An 18,669-nucleotide genomic window follows, 5' to 3' on the forward strand; every position below is an offset into this window, starting at 1 on the left:
CCCCACGGCTTTTACATAAACTGCCTTTATCCACCTCGATTTTGGAGATCGGGGCTGCTGGCCCCTCGAAACCAAATATTTACGCCTGTCTCTCATCCCCTGCTCCTGCGGTATCGTTAATATAGTGAGTGTTTAAAGCCTGGCAGGGTGGATGAAGGAGGGGAGGGGTGAGGATGAGGGATTGATCTGTGATTTAAATAGAACTTTTTTTTTTTTTTTTGTAACCAAAACATTTAGCTTTCCCTGTGAATGGTGGGTGGGTGTGTCAGACCCAGCACTGCTGCAAACCGCGCGCCACTGAAGACTGCTCAGGGCATAATTATCGTCTGCGATTCTTTCCCCTTTTTTTTTTTTTTAAAATGTTTTTTTTTTAATGTCTATCGAGTGATGCTGAGTCTGCTGCATTCCAGGGGAATGACTCACGCCTTCCCTCTGACCTGGGATGTGTTCCCCGTGTTTAACTGCTTTTACTTTGATGGTGGGGTGAGCAGATGAGCGTGAGGTTGGTTGGACAGCAGGGACGAGAAGGGATTGCCTTGAAAACGATGCTCTGTTGCTCCTCCGAGAGGTCGAGATAAGCGGGGCTCGCCGGTTTTGACTGTTAGCTCCAGCCTTAGGTGCGTGGGCAGAGCTGGAGGGGGTGTGCTGGGGATGCCGCAGCTCGCTCGGGGTCGCAGCACCCTGGACTTGCCGTGCGAAAAGCAGCAGAGGCTCAGACGGCTGGAGCAGGGAAGTGTTGGGTTTGGCAGCAATCATGGGGTGCTAAGTGCTGAACGGACCTAGAGCACCGCAGCCTCTGCCCCGAAGAACCTGCTGCATGAAAATCGCATTTTTAGGCCTGTGAAACAAGAAATGGGGCGCAGGGTTCTCGGGCGATGCCTGGAGGTTGGGCAGCACCTAACCCACCGACCTGCCCCGCCGCACGAACGGCTCTGGCAGCTCAGGCCGTCGGTTCTGCAGCCCACGGCGCCGGCTGGGCTAGGGCTAGGGCTCTGCTCCTGGTTTTTGTCGAGTTCTGCTAGGTAACTTCTTTGAGATGTGGGCAGGAAACAGGAGGAGCTTCAGGCTGGGCTTTGCCAGGCTCTTTGCGCCACCAGAGCCAGCACAGCATCGTAGGTGTTTCTCAAAAGATAGGAGAGCAGCAGTAAGTACACAGCCGTCTGCAGGAGAGCATGAGGCATCACCTAGTTGTGCCTTGGGAAACCTGATTCACTGTCTGCAAAGATCTGTCTCGTACCAAGAGACTTCAGCCAGCTCGGAGAGAGGATTTTCTGACTGTGGCTAAAGCTTTGGATAGCGGGAGCTGGACCTGCCTTCCCATGCTCGGGCGCTGTGCGTGGAGAGCTAAGCTGTGCCATGGGCACGCTGCTGGAGGCTCTGCAGGTGGGCTGCCGGGGCCATGATCAGCGCTGCTCCTTGGACTTGGGAAGCGGGGAGGCTTTTCTGATGATTCCTTGGTCTGTTCACCAACGAACAACCACGAAAAGTACTTTTGCTGGCTTGAAAATTGGTCCCTGGAGCTGGCTGAGCCACGGACGCGAGGAAGCTGTCGGGTGCTGCTGGTGGGCCCAGCTCTGGCGGGGCGCGAGGGGCTCATTCGCGGAGTGGGGTCCTGGCTAAATCAGGGTGGTGTGAGTCTCTGACATGCCGTGACGCTGCCGGTTCTCCTCCCTCTTGCGTCCCCCACGTGGTGCCACCTTCATGTCTTCCTTCTCTTTTTCTTTGTAGCCTCCTCTGGTCCAAGCCATCTTCAACCGCGATATAGAGGAGGTACGGTCGTTGCTGAATCAGAAGGAGAACATTAATGTATTGGTGAGTCTGCCCGGCCGTGCTCGTTCCCTTCCTTCACCCAGCTCTCCTCCATTTCCTTCCCTGCAATACGGTTCTTTAGCAGAGGGGAGGGCAGAGGCTCAGCGGGTGTGAGGTGGGTGCCATCAAGGGGGGGCTCTTTTTGGCGAGGATGGTCAGAGCATCCTCGCCAAAATTTTTTTGAAACAAAGATTTCTGGATTCTGCTCCTGGCTCAGGCACCATTTGCTGCTCAGCTTTGTCCTGTTGCCTCGATCTTGCCATCTGTAAAATGGGGTGTGTGGAAGCCCAGGACTCCTGCCCCTCCCTCCTTTAGGAGGCGAGAGCCTCCTAAAGCTCTTGGCCATGCAGGGCATCGCTGAGAGGCTGCAGGGTGTGTGGGAGGGCTTTTCACGGAGGCTCGGCTTTGCTGCATTGCAAGTTTACCTTTTTCTCCTTTGGGATGGGGACCCAAAATCGTTTGGTGTGAACGCAGCAGGTCTGCCTTGTGATCAGGTCGTTGAAGGAGGATTTGAGCTGCTCAGCAAAGCCGAGTTCACCTCACAAGCGTTAGGAGGGGTTTCCACTGCGCTCATCTTAAGCCTGATGGCAGAGGGTGGTTTTGACGCTTGTTCCCGAGCAGGCAGGGAGGCCGGGAGAGGCGGCCGCTGTTCGGACACGTCCCGCCAGGTCCCGCGAGTGGCCAGGCTGGCTCCTGGGGGAGCAGCCCTTGGTAGCCCCAGTCTGGTGGTGACGAGCGTGGTTTGTCCTCACGTGGAGCGTGGGGACCAGGCTCTGGTGAGGGAAGAGGTGAAACCTGCCTGTGAGCGTTCCCGTCTGACTTGTCAGCGTGCCTTCCCTTGATCTGGTTTACGAGCTTCCCGCTAACAAATCAGCAGCAGATGTGCAGATAAGAAACGCAGCCTGCTGCGACGCAGGCTGGCGGGTTGGCCGGCCCTGACTGCACCGGCCCAGGGCCGCCTGACATGGTGGCACAGTTGGACTAGTGCCGGGTCAGCAGTTACCGCGCTCTCAGCCCAAAAGCCGGGCTAAGCTGTGAGCTCTGGGCAAGAGCAGCCTGTTCTGGTTCACCGTCTTGCTCTCCTCTGAGCTGTGGCATTAACCGGGGCTTCGGTCTGTGCCGCTCCCAGCTGTGCTGCAGGCAGCTGCCGGCTTTTTGGCACACACTCCTGCTTGTTTCGCTGAGCGCTTGGTCAGGGCGTTCGCCCAACCCAGCCTGCGGAGCCGGGGCCGGTGCACAGCCGATCCTTGTGGTGTTAAACCCCGAGGTCAAGGGCGGGCACTGCGGACGCTGGCCGGCGTCCCAGGAAGGTGAGGGCGGCCCCGCGCTGGTGCCCGTGTGCCAGCAGGACTAACGATTCGATCGTATCTTAGCTTATTATACAGAGATAGCATAGGGATTTTTTTCCCTGACTGGTTCAGCTGGGGACCCGGCAGCTCTTCGTCCTCTCTAGTCAGGAGAGAGGGTTGGGATTGTTTTGCTGAGCTGTCGCGCAGCTGCTGAAGGAATAAAACCACAATTGTTAACACTTAATTTCCTTTTTGTGTGCAGGTTTAGAAATGTTGTTGCTTGTTCAGTGACCTGCCAGCTGGGTTTCACTTTCACATCCTCCTGCCTGGTTGTGCCAGCACAAGTTGTTACCAAAAAAAATGAAACCACCGCCATTTTCCAAACAGTTTTTAACCTGATGAAAAGCAATTACATTTTTTCCTCCCCCGAACACAAAATCTGGGGCTTGAAACGAGTTGTGCTCGTCTGGCTTTCTACCTATTTGCTTCCTGGCTTTAGTACGTGGCATGTTCACCGAGGAAAGCCTGAACCAAATGCCTGGAGGCAGAGGTTACCCAGGGCCCGGCCCTGAGTAAACAGAAGTGAAAGGTATTTTTTCTTCGGCTAATCCAATCTAAGATCAGAGAGGGGCTTCTGCACCTTCCTGCCCTTCAGCAGCCGGCAGGTCTGAGTCTGGTTTCAGAGCTGTCTGTAATTCTGAGTGTTTTTCATTGTTGGCTGAGAGGATAAAAGTGTGCAGAACGGGACGGCCTGCGCACTGTCAGAGCGCAGCCAGGCTTTCATCTCGGATCGCGGAGTGCTTTGCAGACGTTCGTTAAGTCCAGTAGCACCGGAGCCAGGTCGGGTCGGTCTCCGGGGAGTCAGTGGGGGGATGAAATGAGTGGCTAGGGCTCTCACAGCTTCCCCGTCTCGTGCTGGGGTTATGGCCTTCTGCGCTGGCCACCAGCTGCACCCCAGCACCCGTGGAGCTCCGGAAGGGCTGCGCACCCCCACAGCACTGCAGGAGGGTGCTGGGTTTAAGCAGTTTTCTCCCTGTCCCATCTCCCGAGATGCTGCACGTGCTAATGGGGGTGTTGGGGCAGACTGGAGTGGAGGAGGGATTGTGCTGTGAGAGATCTCCCTGCCCTCAAAGCTCACAGAGGGTTTTTGTTTCTTACATCCCTGCTCAGGACCAAGAAAGACGAACGCCGCTGCATGCTGCTGCCTACATAGGAGATGTTGCAATCCTCGAGCTCCTAATACTGTCAGGTAAGGGCCAAGGCTCAGGGCACTTGGCTCGAGTGCTGGCACTGCCTTTAAGGCGTCTTTCTGATCTCTGGCCTTAGGGGTGCAGAGCAATAGTTTTTGGTCACCCTCCAAGCAACCGTGTGCTTATGCTTAAGCCAGTGGGGTTGCAGCCAGAGGAAGATTAGGAAATGTTGCCATAATCCTAAGAGGTTCGTTCAAACAGAGAAGTGTCTTGGAACTGAAATAGCTGAGGTGGAAACCAAGCCAGGAGGGGGATGCGTGCAAGATGTTAGGAGGAGGTACTGCAGGAGGGTGCAGTGGGGATGCGCGCCTCGGAGGTGCCTTGAACGGCAGGATGCTCAGGGGAGCAGAGTTTCACTTGCTCACGGAGAAGGGTCAGCTAAAAAACAGGGGATTTCGCTCAGTTTTGGCTTGTGTTACTTGGCATAAAGCTGCCCTTCGTTTCCCTCCAGAGACACTCAGCCCTGTGCTTGAGTCCTGTGCCCGTGCGGTGCAGACAGGGGAGTCTCCTCCAGCGCCGTTCACCAGCACAGCGCCTTGGGGCACCCTGGGCTTCGCAGCTGCTTGCTGGTGGTGTGGGGGAGCCCCGAGGCTGGCATGATCCTACGTGACCCTGACAAGGAGAGGCTTGGGGAAATCCTTTGCTGAGGGCTTGTTAAACAGGATTGGGGGTGTTCAGCTCCGTCTGCAGAGCATGGGATGCCCTTACGTGCTCCATGTTGATTCTTCCATGCCTGTGTGTTGACTTCTCAGCAGCAAAGAAAGTCAGGGGCTTCAGGGGTTGTGGGACCTGAGTCCCTAGCACAGATCTGGAGCTGGGATGGCAGTAATCTGTCATCTTTCCTTTCTAATATGGAGATGCAGCTCACAGCAACCACGGCTCACAACATGAAATGCTCTCGTTTTTTGACTCAAGTGGCCTTGTTTTAAACTAAGGAGCAGAACTGCTCACTGGGTCTCTGTTGTGGTTTTTTGGCTCAGTGGGGAAGGTGGCACTCTGGGAAGTGTGGTCTCTTCAGTCTCTGCCTTGCTGTATCCCTTGCAGTGCACCGGCACAGTCTCCCAAGGGGTGTAGCTTATTCCTCTTGCAGTTCACAGACTCTGTCCTCACCTAAAGCTGAGTGCAAGGTCCCCTCTTGCAGCAGAACTGGCACTCTTACCCGGCTGAGGTGGCTGCAGACCTGCCCTGGGACTCTGGAGCGGGGGCAGCCGGTCACCTCTCTGTCCCCTGACCCACTTCTTTTGTTCTTCCGCAGGTGCTAATGTTAACGCGAAGGACACTGTTTGGCTCACTCCGTTACACCGCGCTGCGGCTTCTCGTAACGAGGTAGGTTCCCTCTGGCTCTGTCTGCTCCTTGCATGGGAGTGGTGGGCACTGATTGGGGGCGTGTGTGTGCTTCTCCTTCTCTTTTCCATCTTGCCTGGTTTTGGCTGAGATGGGTGTTCTCGTTAGAGTGGAGAGGGGACAAACACATAACTGAGAGACTGAAAGTGAGAGCTGGAAAAAAATCTCCTTGGTTCCCTTCCCCTCATCCTAACCCAGGAGTTAGCACTTGGGTTTTCCCCACAGCATCCTCCTCCCCGCCTTTCCCCCTTTCCCCAGGGCTTTGTCTAATCCAGCTTTACATTTCTTTGAGGGATGATGGGGCTCTCACCTTTTGTCTCGGGAGCTGATTCCAGCGGATCTTGTTGGAAAGATTTCCTGACGTTTAGCTTTTGTAGGCTTAACTTCATCCCACTTAACTTTGCCCTGTTTTGGGTTGCTGGAGAGCAAGAAACTCTGTGGTCATGTTGGTTGGAGCCAGGGGATCAGAAGCCCTGACTCTGACATGCAGGGCAAGTTACCACACATCGTATTCATGGTTGCATGAATTCTCTTAATCAGCAGCAGACACGGAATGAAACATTAGCGTAAACCTCTACTGAAGGCATTTGCTGTGAAGATGTGTGGACAGTTACTGTGGGTAGCTAAAATACGGGAGCTCAGCAAGCCAAGACTGTTTTGCTGTCAGGCCTGAAGTGCTGCTTGTCTGTGAATTTGAGCACACTCGTTTGCTTCTCTGCCTCGGCTCAGATGTGCTGGAGAGACACCTCCCTCGTTCTGTTCTTCCCCGGGGTGCTTGGCACAGGGCTCCGCTGGTGCCCTGCATGCCCAGCTTCTGAGAGGAGCCTTCCCGAAATGCCTGTGTGCTTCACGGCTTTTCCTGCCTGGAGCCTGCTCTCCAGGATTGCTGGGTTTATGTACTGCCTGGCTGTTTCATGTGCGTCTCCCAGCCGGGAGTGGTATCGGCTAGCCCTGGAAGAAAAGAGCAGAGCAGTGAGCCGTGGGGCTGGGATCGTTGGAAGCGCTGCCCCGATGTTGCGTGGAAGTGGGCAGCCTGTAAACCATAGCAAGGAAAATGTGGGGTTGCAGCAAACAGCCTTTACCAGCAAAAGGGGAAAATAATTATCAAATATAGGTCAGTGGGTCACATTTGTCATCCCCCGGGTGCTTCACACCTCGTGAGTCATGGATGAACACTCACAGTTAAATCACGTGGCTCGGAGGTATTTCTCCCGTGCTGGTACCCCCGTGCCGCCGTGTTTCACAGCTGCACTCGGGTGGGATGAGCCCGGCTCATTCAGGTCCCACACACCGAACTCCAGCCTGGAAGGAGCTGGAGCAGCCCAGGTGAGGGCTGGAGGATTTGTATAGTGAAGATTCCTTCTCCCTGCTTATTCTTGGAGCCCCTCTCACGCTGTCTTTACCTCTCTCACCCTTTCTCTGTGATAACATGCTGAAACACAGCCATTCGTGGGCTTTAAAATGTCATTGGGGACACGAAAGCAAGCAAGTCCTTTCCTTTGACAGAATGGGGAGTAGCCGTACTTGTGAGCGTGCGGTGCAGTTTCATCTCAGCCCTGCGAGGGCAGCTCTGGCTCTCGGAGCTGTAGGCTGGTGTGGATCTGGGCAGCCCTGTGTGTGCTGAAAGCCTGAGGTGGACCGAGCTGCAGCTTCCTCCACCTGGCTGGAGGGCTTCTGCGGGCTCCAGCAGGTTGGGTTAGAGCTCTGCTTTCCTCTGCTCCTGCTAGAAGGCACTTCACCTCCTCCTGAAGCACTCGGCAGACGTCAATGCCCGCGACAAGTATTGGCAAACGCCTCTGCACGTCGCCGCTGCCAACCGGGCCACCAAGTGCGTGGAGGCCATCATCCCCCTGCTGAGCACTGTCAACGTCGCGGATCGCACGGGCCGCACGGCGCTGCACCACGCTGTGCACAGCGGCCACCTCGAGGTAGGCGAGGCGGGTTTGGGCGCAGGGGGTCCCGCGTGGGTCCCCCTCCCTGGGTCCAGGCTCCACACGTGGCGAAGGCACCCCTGCCTGCATGAGCAGAGAGGAATGGCAGCCTGCGTCTCTCACCACCTCTCCCCATCTAGATGGTGAACCTGCTGTTGAACAAAGGGGCCAGCCTGAGTACTTGCGACAAGAAGGACCGCCAGCCCATCCACTGGGCAGCTTTCCTAGGTAGGTTTTCCCCATGGGCATCGTCTGGTTTCTTCTCCCACGTTGCTTGCTGGCTATGGATTCACCTTTCAAGGTGGTGGGGCTCCCCAGAGGCCACTGTGCCCAGGTCTCCGTTTTCCAGGGTCCCCTGGCTCTTACCGCTGTCTCCCGGACAGGGCATTTGGAAGTTCTGAAGCTGCTGGTGGCCCGGGGAGCTGATGTGATGTGTAAGGACAAGAAGGGCTACACCCTGCTGCACACTGCGGCAGCCAGCGGCCAGATAGAAGTCGTGCGTCACCTGCTGAGGCTGGGAGTCGAGGTAAGACCTCTGCAGCTGCGAGCGGGGTGGGCTCGGGTGCTCACCAGTCTGGAGACAGGAGTAGAAGAGGGTGCTGGGTGGTGACAGGAGCCCTGGCTGGTTCTCAGCTGCCTTTTTTTCTTCCTAAATCCCCAAATCCTCTGGGTTTTGTTGTTCCCACAGATCGATGAACCAAATTCCTTCGGTAATACTGCACTTCACATTGCCTGTTACATGGGCCAAGATGCCGTGGCCAACGAGCTGGTCAATTACGGCGCCAACGTCAATCAGCCTAACGAGAAGGGCTTCACCCCTCTGCACTTTGCTGCCGTCTCCACCAATGGGGCCCTGTGCCTAGAGCTCCTCGTGAACAACGGGGCCGATGTCAACTTTCAGGTCCGGCACTGGAGGGTTGGAGCTTGGGGATGGGGGGAGCGGGGACCCGCTGCCCGAGGGGAGAGCTCAGGGAGGGCGGTGGGAAGCCTGACGCAACGTCACTTCTGCTCTCCACAGAGTAAGGAAGGGAAGAGCCCTTTGCACATGGCTGCCATTCACGGACGGTTCACGCGTTCGCAGATCCTCATTCAGAACGGTGAGTGGCTTCTTCCTCCGGCCCTGGGTTACCCCAGCATTTTCTCGTGCTTCTCAGCACCTGCCTCCAGGACCTCCCTGCGTGTTTGCTTGTAGGGTTTAAGAGCTCTACAATTATCTCTCAAATTCACTCTGTGCTCTTGGGGCTGTTGCCGGTGGCCCTGTGCTGCTCGGGGGTGGCAGGGAGTGTGCGTGCCCTCAAGGGCAGCGAAGTGCAGACCAGGGGACTGAAATTCCAGCCAGGTCAGAGCTGCTGTGGCCAAAGAACATTCCCACTGCCATGTCCAGCCTGAAAGATAATATTCTTGTAAGAGGGCTGCAGGCTTGGCAGACACCCCAGGGGTTCAGCTGGAGACCTCCGGGGCTGAACGCATCCCCTCCTGGGGCAAGGGGGGGAGATCTAATACCCTGGGTTTGCAGGGTACAAATGGGCTCTCAGCTCAGAGAGTAGTTTACAGTTCTCGTTCTGCACGATGCTGAATGGACTTGAGTTATTAGCCGTGTCCCTGAGGTGGGAACAGCCTGGGCTGCTTGGGACTAGAACGCAGAGGCCCGCTGGCAAAGCACTTGGCTTTTCCTTTCTAGGCAGTGAGATTGACTGTGCTGACAAATACGGCAATACCCCCCTCCACGTTGCTGCTAGATATGGCCACGAGCTGCTAATTAGTACTTTGATGACGAATGGTGCTGACACTGCAAGGTAAGGAAGGACTTTTCCTCCCTTTCCCTGCCCTGGGCTGGAGGATGCAGGAATGATCCCTCCTGACTCCCTTCTCATCTCCTGGCAGGCGTGGGATCCACGACATGTTCCCTCTGCACTTAGCTGTTCTCTTTGGATTTTCAGACTGTTGTCGTAAGCTACTTTCCTCAGGTGAGTGGCTTGGCGGCCCCTCCTGCAGCGGGGGCAGTCGGGGGACCCTCGAGCTTCCCCCTGACTCCCTGCCCCTCCTGCCACCCAGGTCAGTTGTACAGTATCGTCTCCTCGCTGAGCAATGAGCACGTGCTGTCTGCAGGCTTCGATATCAACACGCCTGACAACCTCGGGAGGACTTGCCTCCACGCTGCTGCTTCTGGAGGGTGAGCTGTGCATGGGGCGCTGGTCCCGCATTGCGTGCAGGAAGGTCACTGCCTGCCCCCAGCCCAAACCGTAACCCCGCTCTCCGCCTGTGAGCTACAGCATGGGCAGCCCAGCGCAGTGCTTTGGTCAGGACTGGGAGTCGGACCCCTGGGTGCCATTCCCAGCTCTGAGAGAGAACGGAGACCTGAAATGAAAATGGAAGCCTTTTGGCCCTGTTCTGCTGCTGACTCTGTGACTCATCCTGGTCGCTCCCCTCCGTGGCTGTTTACCTTTCTTTAAAATGGGGCTAAAATGCTTCCTTGACTGGGGGTTCGTGAAGGGCTCACAACGAGCAGCAGGGATTTAGCTGGCTGTGTAAATGCCTCATATTGTTTGCCAGGGAGTTTGATTTCACGCGGTGCGCTGAGAGCAAACGTGGCTGCAGCGATACGGCAGAGGTGTAGAGTCCTGTCGAGGACCTTGTTTCTATTATGTCTGTACGATGCTTGAGAGCCAGTCACGGAGCTGTCCTTCAGCATGGCAGCACCGTTACCCTGCCTGAGCGGCGAGAACGATGCACTGACGCAGAAGCCCGAAGTCCTAGATCTTTTTTGTAGCATAAAATCCAGTGCGTCAGCTGCACTAATGCCATGGCTAATGTCTTTCTATAATTGCCTGGTTGGTTGAGAGCTCCACGCAGTGCAGGATAGCGCTGGTAAGGCAGGAAGCATGAAGGGTTATTTCACTGGAGAGCAGGGAAGAGCTTTGTGTGTGCAGCATCCAGCCATGGCTGCGGCTCTTATGCCGCCCAAAGATGACAAACTGAATTGAGCTTCGGCACGTCCAGGCTGCGCGGGTGAGAAGCGTAGCTGTCTTGTCTGCAACTAGGAGGAGTTTGAGTTCCTGCTGTGGTCCCTTCTGATCTGTGTCTAACTCATGTCCCTACCTCCTGTAGGAACGTTGAATGTCTTAATTTGCTGTTGAGCAGCGGTGCTGACTTGAGGAGGAGAGATAAATTTGGAAGGTAAGTGTGCTGTGGACCTTGCAAGGGAGCAAAGGTGATTTCTCCAGCCCTAAAACAGCTGGAGCACACCAAGCCTGGGTTTGGTTTGGGACATTCCTAAGACCTTTGCTGCATTTGGTGTCGAAAGCTAATTCCTTCACCCCCTCTCACCCCAAGGGGTCCGGCTCTGGCTCTTCAGAAGGAGCTGCTGACCCAAACCCTTGAGCCAGAGCAGGGTGCAGTTCAGCAGCGGCGGGGTGGCTGGCTCCCTGGGTCCTGCCTTGCTGCCAGGCGAGTTTCTCCATCTGTGACAGGCAGTGCTGCTAAGCCCCCTTCTCCTTTCCCCCTTCCCAGGACTCCACTGCACTACGCAGCTGCCAATGGCAGCTAAAAATGTCCGGTCGGGAGCCAGTATTAACGAGGCTGACTGTAAAGGCTGTACCCCCTTACACTATGCTGCTGCTTCGGACACGTACAGGAGGTGAGTGTCTTGGGGGCGCGCGCTTCTCGCTGCTGGGGCTGGAGACGATGGCACGCTGCTGGGCGGTGATGCTCTGCTGTTCCCTGGCCACCTCCCTGCAGCTGGTGCTCAGTGGTTTGTGAAGAGGGGAGTGCTTTGAGGAGCGTGGGTGGAAGGGGGTAATCAGCAAACTGATGCAGGTCTCTGACCTTTCAGAGCAGAGACTCATTCAGGAAACAGCCATGACACTGATGAGGAGCCACTGAAGGAGTCCAGGCTGAAGGAGGCATTCTTGTGAGTCCACACCACAGCCCCGTCTGGCAGTTGTTTGTTGTTTACCCCTTCCCCGGACCTCTGCATGCAGTGGCTAGAAATACCTTGCTTCTGCTTACGCTGGAGTGAGCAGTGATGCCTTGGAGGAAACATCTGCTGATTCGATTCTCGAGTCAAACCTGCCCATCGCTTCCTCGTCCTCACTTCCTTTGCATGCGCTCCGTGTCTTGAGGGGATTAGCACAGCCTCTGCTATGGGATCAAAGCAGGGGGGGGTCCCTGCAAAGCTCTGCCTCTCCAATCCTCCCTTTTTCTTCATCTCCCCTTTCTCTTGCTCTCACTGCAGTTGTTTAGAGTTCTTGCTGGATAATGGTGCTGACCCATCCCTCCGGGACAAGCAGGGATATACCGCTGTCCACTATGCAGCTGCGTACGGCAACAGGCAGAACCTCGAACTGGTGAGTGAGCCAGACAAAACCCTCTGTGCTGCCAGGACTTGGGGGGAAGACACCCCCTGAGGAATGTGTCGAGCCCTTCGGTGCCCCAGGTGTGGCTAAAGGACTGTGTGTGTTGTAGGCACTATGGTGTCAGGGTTTGCCCAGGAGGAAGGGAGATGGGTTTGATTAAAAAGCATGGGGACTCTTGGGAAGCCGTCATGCTGGGAATACCATGGAGGAAAGGCCTGGGCCTGAGTGAGATACCTGAGAGAAAGGAGCTTTGTTACCCAGCAGAGAGTGACGTATGGATGTCTTGCTTAAATCCCTGGCAACAGAACAAGGTTGGGCTTTTAAAAGAAAGCCGGGAGACCTGTGCCAAGGAAGAGCTCTTGCAGTACAGAAAATGCCTTGTAACTGTCTGAAATGCCTGCATTGTTGCAGGGTAAGCTTGCAGCCATGTGGGTATAGGAAATCATATGAGTAGTGAGGAGGCTTTGGGATAGCAGGGACTTGATGTGACTATGCAGGGCCCAAAGCCAGGTTAAGGAAGGTCCCTTCCTGAAATTCAGATCATTCTGAAGCAGATGAGCAGGTTTTCTAATCCCTCTGCAACCTGCTGGTGGACAGGGTGTCTGTCGAAGCCTCCGTGAGTCCAGGATCAGTTATGGGTTTGTGTTGTTGCTGTTGCAGCTCCTGGAAATGTCTTTTAACTGCCTGGAGGATGTGGAAAGCACCATTCCAGTCAGCCCTTTGCACTTAGCTGTAAGTATGGCTGGCCCAACCCCAGGGTTGCGGAGGGCACCCTGGCTCCGTCCGGGGTTCACGCTGAGTCCTGGAGAGGTGCCCGATCCTGGGCAGCACGGGCTGGGTCCCTGCAGCTGTTGGTGCTGAGTGGGGCAAAGGAGGAAAGGCGCCGGCGTCTGGGGAGCGGCTTTCCCCATAGGCCGTCAGTCAAAGTCCCTTTGATTTGTATGTTAAACTCCTTGCTCTCTCCAGGGCTTTCTGGTTGCTGCTCCTTGGAGCCACCTCCCTTGTCTGAGTGTGGGCAGGGGTGGGGGTGGGCGAGGGCTTTGCGTGGGACCGGGGTGCAAACAAGAGGCGATGGCTGGGCAGGAGCTCAACTGGCTGGAGGGACCCAGGGAGCAGGAATTGTCCTGAGGGGGGAAACTTCTGGGTGCAGCCTTTCCAGGCACTGTTTTAACATGGTCTGCTTTGTCCTCAGGCCTATAATGGTCACTGTGAAGCCCTAAAGACACTTGCCGAAACCCTCGTGAACCTCGATGTGCGGGACCACAAGGGGCGGACGGCGCTGTACCTCGCCACGGAGAGAGGCTCCACGGAGTGCGTGGAGGTGCTCACCAGCCACGGCGCGGCCGATCTGGTGAAGGAGAGGGAGAGGCGTCCGCTCGGGGTAAGGAGAGGAAGAGGAAGTGGACCCCTCTCCACGCTGCAGGTGACGGAGGGCAGACGGGGCTGTGGGTGGCGAGGGAGTGTGTCCAGAGCCCTTCCAGCCGTCGGTGCCACCGCTGCCAAGGATGCCGGTTCACCCGGCTGCTGTTTTGGCAGAGGGAGGGGGCTGTGGTTTAGGATGATGCTTAGAGGCAGAATGGGGCCAGTGCAGCCTGCTGTGATGTGCCGGCAGAAGCTGAGGGTCCAAGTGGCTCAGCAGCAGGTGGGAGAGAAGACACCAGCAGCTTCTGCACACACGTGTCTCCAGCTCAGCCTGTGCATGTGCTAATCAATCCTGTAGCCTAGCAACCACATAACGAATTTGCTCAGCCACGTGTGCCCGGCTGCTGGGCACGAGCCCCTTGCTTTGGTTTGCGGCGGTGGCTGGAAGGAGGGGACCCATCCATATGTGTGTGTGACTCCTCCTTTCCTCGTGCGTTGTCTCCAGCTGCCAACGGGAACACTGATTCCCTGCACCTCCTGATAGACAGCGGGGAGCGGGCAGACATCACCGACGTCATGGACATCCACGGCCAGTGAGTTTGTCCGGGTGTTTCTCTTGGGATGGCTCAGGGTCAGGCCCCTCGCAGGGTGGCTGGGACAGGGGAGAGAGGGCAATGCTTGAATGCGGCTGATTTCCAAGCCCACTCTCCTCCCTGCTGCACTTCCCCCCTGCAGAACCCCACTGATGTTGGCGATCATGAATGGCCACGTTGACTGTGTCCACCTCCTGCTGGAGAAGGGATCCACAGCCGATGCAGCGGACAAGAGGGGAAGGACCGCCCTGCACCGAGGGGTGAGTGCATCCCTGGGACCGGGGCGGGCCTGGAGCCCTGCAGCCTCTGCTCGTCCTCTTGAGCGGAGGCTGCTTGGAGAACAAGCAGGTGGGTTCTTTTGTTGCAAGAGTCCTCAGTGAAAGAGCCCATTTTCCCTTCCTGAGATGCAGCATTTGAGAAGGAAGCTGTGGAAGAAGGGGGTGGTTCTGTTGTTAAATGATTGAAGGGTGAGATCTGACCTCCTGGTCCTCTTTCCGGGCCACAGGCTGTGACGGGCTGTGAGGACTGCCTGGCTGCTCTGCTGGACCACGATGCCTTTGTTCTGTGTCGGGATTTCAAAGGCCGGACCCCCATCCACTTTGCCTCGGCGTGCGGGCACTTAGAAATCCTGAGGACCCTGCTGCAGGCAGCCCTCTCTACTGACCCTCTGGACTCTGTGGTGGACTACAGCGGTTACTCACCGATGCACTGGGCTTCATACAGTGGTAAGGACCTGGGCTGGGCCCCTGCCCACCTCTGGCTATCGATGGGGAGGAGGGAGCCGGGAAGAGCCAGGTTATCCCTCTCTCCCCCGCGGCTTTGGGAGCTGTCAGCCCAGCAGTGAGTTCAGCCTGGTGGAAAGGATGGCACAAATCTGGGAGGGAGGCAGGGAGTTTTTCTCCTCCTGCCAAGCTTCTTAAAAAAGGAATGAAATATGAAAACAGCTATTACAGAACGGCTGAGGCTGCTTCCTCTAGGACCGCTGGATTTATAGGATTACTCGGCTGTCACCCTGGCTGCAGGGGTGGTGGGACTGATACAGCAACAGGAAGGGATGTCTAGCGTTTCAAAGGGAAGCTAGCAATGTGGCTGTGAAGTCCTTCAGGAGACGGTGTGGAATTAAAAACCTCCTGAAGTGCAGCAGCTTTGCTGCCAGAGAGGAAACAAAACGGCTGCCTCTGTGCTGGGGAAGGGGTTTGTTTGGGCACTTTGGTGCCGCTGGTCCTGTGCAGCCTCTGGGGCCTCTGGCTCTTTGGATGTGGGGAGAGCCAGAGGGGCCTTCAGTCCCTTCTTGCTCTGTTACAGCTGGGGAACCGCAGGCTGGGCACTGATGTGTTTCTGTCCCTCTCTCCTCACAGGGCATGAAGATTGTCTTGAATTGTTACTTGAACACAATCCGTTTGCGTACCTAGAAGGAAACCCCTTTACTCCATTGCACTGTGCAGTGTAAGTGGTGTCTGGGACCTGCCCTGGGTTCTTCCCAGCCAGGTGATGTGGGAGAGGCGATACGTGGTCTGAGTGGAGGAGCTCCAAACTCTGCCCTTATTGCCAACGGCTCATTCCTGGGCGGCAGCGGCTCCTCAGGGTGGTACCACCCGCTCATCCCAGCTCCCCTGTGGCAGGGAGGCGGTTGCTGGATGGCTGGAGGTCCTCAGGGAGCTGTAAAGCAGCTGTGCGCAGCGCAGCCAGGGCTGTCATATACCAGACTCCCATGACAGCAGGCTTTCAGCTCGATGGAGCTAACGGAGCTGCCAAGGGCTGGTGGTTCAGCTCTTGCTGGCCCCCTTGGATGGCTCATCTCTGCTCTTTGGTTATGGAGCATCTCAGGAAATCTCCAGGCTTCCCACAAGGCTCTGGAGATGGGCTCTGGTGGGAGAAGGGCTCCACGTCGTCCCAAGCCTTCTTCCTCAGAGGTGTCTGGGGCAGTGTGAGCACGATCCCTGCGGTCCCACTGGGCGCAGAGGGGTTTGGGGCTGATGGTGATTCCTTGGCTCTTCAGTGGCAGAGGAAGGAGTGTGCTGCCCTGGGCGGATGAAGAAGGCGGAGGCATTGCCACGTTCTGCCTGGGGTGGGCCTGGTGTGTCCTTGGGACCCGTAGCAGCAAAGGGATGGGCAATGGTACTGTGTTTCCTTGAGTAATACTGAGAAGGGTAAAGGGGTGTTTTACCCTAAACAACTCCAGACCAGCTGCTGTTTGCATCTGAGCCCCAGGAACATGCTGCTCACTCCCACTGCAGACATGCTAATGCTGCTTAGTCTTGTTCTAACTTTCCTTCTCATCCCTACCGCAGAATTAACAACCAGGATGGCACTGCTGAAATGCTGGTGGAAGCATTAGGTGCCAAGATTGTTAATAGCAGAGATGCCAAAGGAAGGTGAGCGCAGACTCATCCCTCTCTTGTCACCCACTCCCCGGTGCTGCTGGGTGGTGGCTGTGACTCCCGCGGTGACTTCCCCATGACTTCCCATGGCACAAAGGGACTCTGATGTCCCCAAACATGTCTGTAGGCCTGGGCAGTCTTGCTGGGGTGGGTGCCGTGCCCTCCTCTTTACCCACTCTCTTGTCTTCCCAGGACACCCCTTCACGCTGCTGCCTTTGCAGACAACATCCATGGTTTACAGCTGCTTCTGCGCCACCAAGCCGAGGTGGACATGACTGACAAGCTGGGGAGGACTCCCCTCATGATGGCTTCTGAGAACGGGCACACTGCAGCAGTCGGTACGTGGCTGGCAGCCGCTTTCCCCAGTATGGGGTGCGAGCCTCCCTGTGCCTCCTCCGTAACCGGGTCCTGTGGGAGCCGGGCTGTCCCTCTCCTCATAGGCATGCTGGGACCGCTGCCCCACTCCTGCCCCACATTGCTGGGCTCTGTGCTGCTGCTTCTCAACAGCAGCTGTCCCTCCTCATTTCAGAGTTCCTGCTGTACCAAGCAAAAGCAAATATAACTGTGCTGGATGTCAACAAGAACACAGCTCTTCACCTGGCCTGCAGCAAGGTAGGGAGACGGCCGCTCGCAGCCGTGATTGCAGTCACCATCACCTTCAGCCTTGCCACCTGAATGGGAGGGGTTGTCCGCCTACTCCTGCCCCACCAGAGCAGAGGCGAGGGCCCTGGGCTTGCTCTGCCTGCCTGCTTACCTGTCTTGACCTGTGCAGACGCTCCTGATTCAGTCTTTAACAGCTTAGGTTGTAGCACAGGCCCGTCTGTATTTTTTCCTGGGGATCCCCTCTCTGAGCTCGTTGTGCTTCCTGGGCCGTGGTGGGAGCAGGAGGCTTGTGATCAGTGTGTCCATGCAGAGAAGGAGATGCTGCAGAGGAGGTGGAGGGGACAGCAGCTTGTCTTCTCAGGCCCTTCCAAAGTGGTGAACTGTTGTAGAAGGTCGGGTTTAGGGAACGTTTCTGTATCCTGGGGAATCACGTTCCACTCGGACAGCACCAGGTCCCCTCCACTGCCCCTGCCTTCCTGCTCGTGCACTATAAACAGTCTGGTCTCCTTTCCAGGGTCATGAAAAGTGTGCCTTGTTGATCCTGGGGGAAACCCAAGACCTTGGCCTTATCAATGCAAGTAACAGTGCTCTGCAAATGTGAGTATTTGGTCAGCTGGCGCCAATGGGGAAAAACAGGGCTTTGCTGGGTGGGGGTGACACACTGGCGAAAGGGCAGTGGTAGGAGCTCTGCTCCTGCTTGGTGCGCGCAGCGAGCGTGCAAGCAGGTAAGCTCAGGAGCAGTCAAGTGCCTGCCCTCAACGCGGCTCGCAGGGGCCCCTTGTTTTAGCACGGGGTGTCAAAGGCTGCCGGGTTAACGCTGCCTTTCCCTCTCCCCCCAGGCCGCTCCACATTGCAGCTCGGAACGGGCTGGCCTCCGTCGTCCAGGCCCTGCTCAGCAGAGGTGCCACTGTGCTGGCTGTGGATGAAGAAGGTGCGTGTTCCTCGCGGGTGCCCGGGGGGGTTCACTGCGACGTCCCCGGGGGACGGGGGCTGCCTGGGGAAGCGCTCAGCCAGGATCGGAAGGATTTCTGCATTCTTTCTGCCGCTGAGCAGCACGTTCTCAGCTCATGGCATTGCAGGAACAGCCTGGATGAGGACGTTAGCACCCTGCAATCCCCTGTAAAAGCATCTCCAGGTCCCACGGGTGTTTGAAATATGTCTTTTGCCCTCCATGCATCTTCTGGTGGCTGTCTGGCTCTCCTGCCAGGCACAAAACCAGCCCAGCCTGAGCCAGCAATAAGCTGTTGACTCACTTCCAAGTTGGCAGAAACTGGTTGTTGTGGCCAGAAGCTTTTTCTCCCAGCAGAGTTCTTGCTTTGCTGGAATACCTTTAAGTTGTGAAAAATACCATTGCGTCTGCTGCATTGCCAGGGCTTCTGAGGCTTTTTATTCGTCTCCTGCTGATCCTGGCACGCTTCAAAGCGGTTGCAGCAATTGTGGGGATTGCCGGTGCCCAGAAGCAGAGTCTTTTGAGATAAAGACAAATAGATGTCCTGCCCCCTCGATGCAGGGGTGAAAACTGCCCCAGCCAAAGCGTTCCCCGGGGAAGGCGCCCATCCGGGGCGGTTCTTCACCCCCGGCTTTGTTCTAGGTCATACCCCAGCCTTGGCATGCGCCCCCAACAAGGACGTTGCCGACTGCCTGGCACTTATCCTCTCCACCATGAAGCCTTTCCCACCTAAAGACGCCATCAGCTCTTTCAGCTTCAACCTCCTCAAGAACTGCGGCATTGCAGCCAAAACCGCCGCCTGC

At 56.5% G+C, this 18,669-nt stretch overlaps 1 protein-coding gene across 1 annotated transcript; it reads left to right on the forward strand.

The window, feature by feature from the left end:
* Positions 1-1,728: 1,728 nt before the first annotated feature.
* ANKRD52 (ankyrin repeat domain 52) lies at positions 1,729-18,667 on the forward strand (the record flags this gene model as incomplete). Its single annotated transcript, XM_009582505.1, is given in 28 exon segments — positions 1,729-1,812; positions 4,269-4,347; positions 5,604-5,674; positions 7,420-7,620; positions 7,764-7,851; positions 8,007-8,149; positions 8,312-8,524; positions 8,642-8,720; positions 9,305-9,419; positions 9,508-9,590; positions 9,679-9,796; positions 10,732-10,800; positions 11,134-11,181; positions 11,183-11,260; positions 11,858-11,969; positions 12,639-12,710; positions 13,171-13,329; positions 13,365-13,401; positions 13,846-13,933; positions 14,076-14,193; positions 14,439-14,658; positions 15,292-15,379; positions 16,225-16,308; positions 16,507-16,652; positions 16,844-16,926; positions 17,432-17,514; positions 17,757-17,848; positions 18,509-18,667. Coding segments are annotated over 28 exon segments (3,010 nt in total), but the record flags the coding sequence as incomplete, so codon positions are not given.
* Between the last annotated feature and the right edge of the window lie 2 nt (positions 18,668-18,669).

The sequence above is a fragment of the Fulmarus glacialis genome, unplaced genomic scaffold (genome assembly GCF_000690835.1).
Source record: "Fulmarus glacialis isolate BGI_N327 unplaced genomic scaffold, ASM69083v1 scaffold25957, whole genome shotgun sequence".
Classification (NCBI taxonomy): Eukaryota; Metazoa; Chordata; class Aves; order Procellariiformes; family Procellariidae; genus Fulmarus; species Fulmarus glacialis.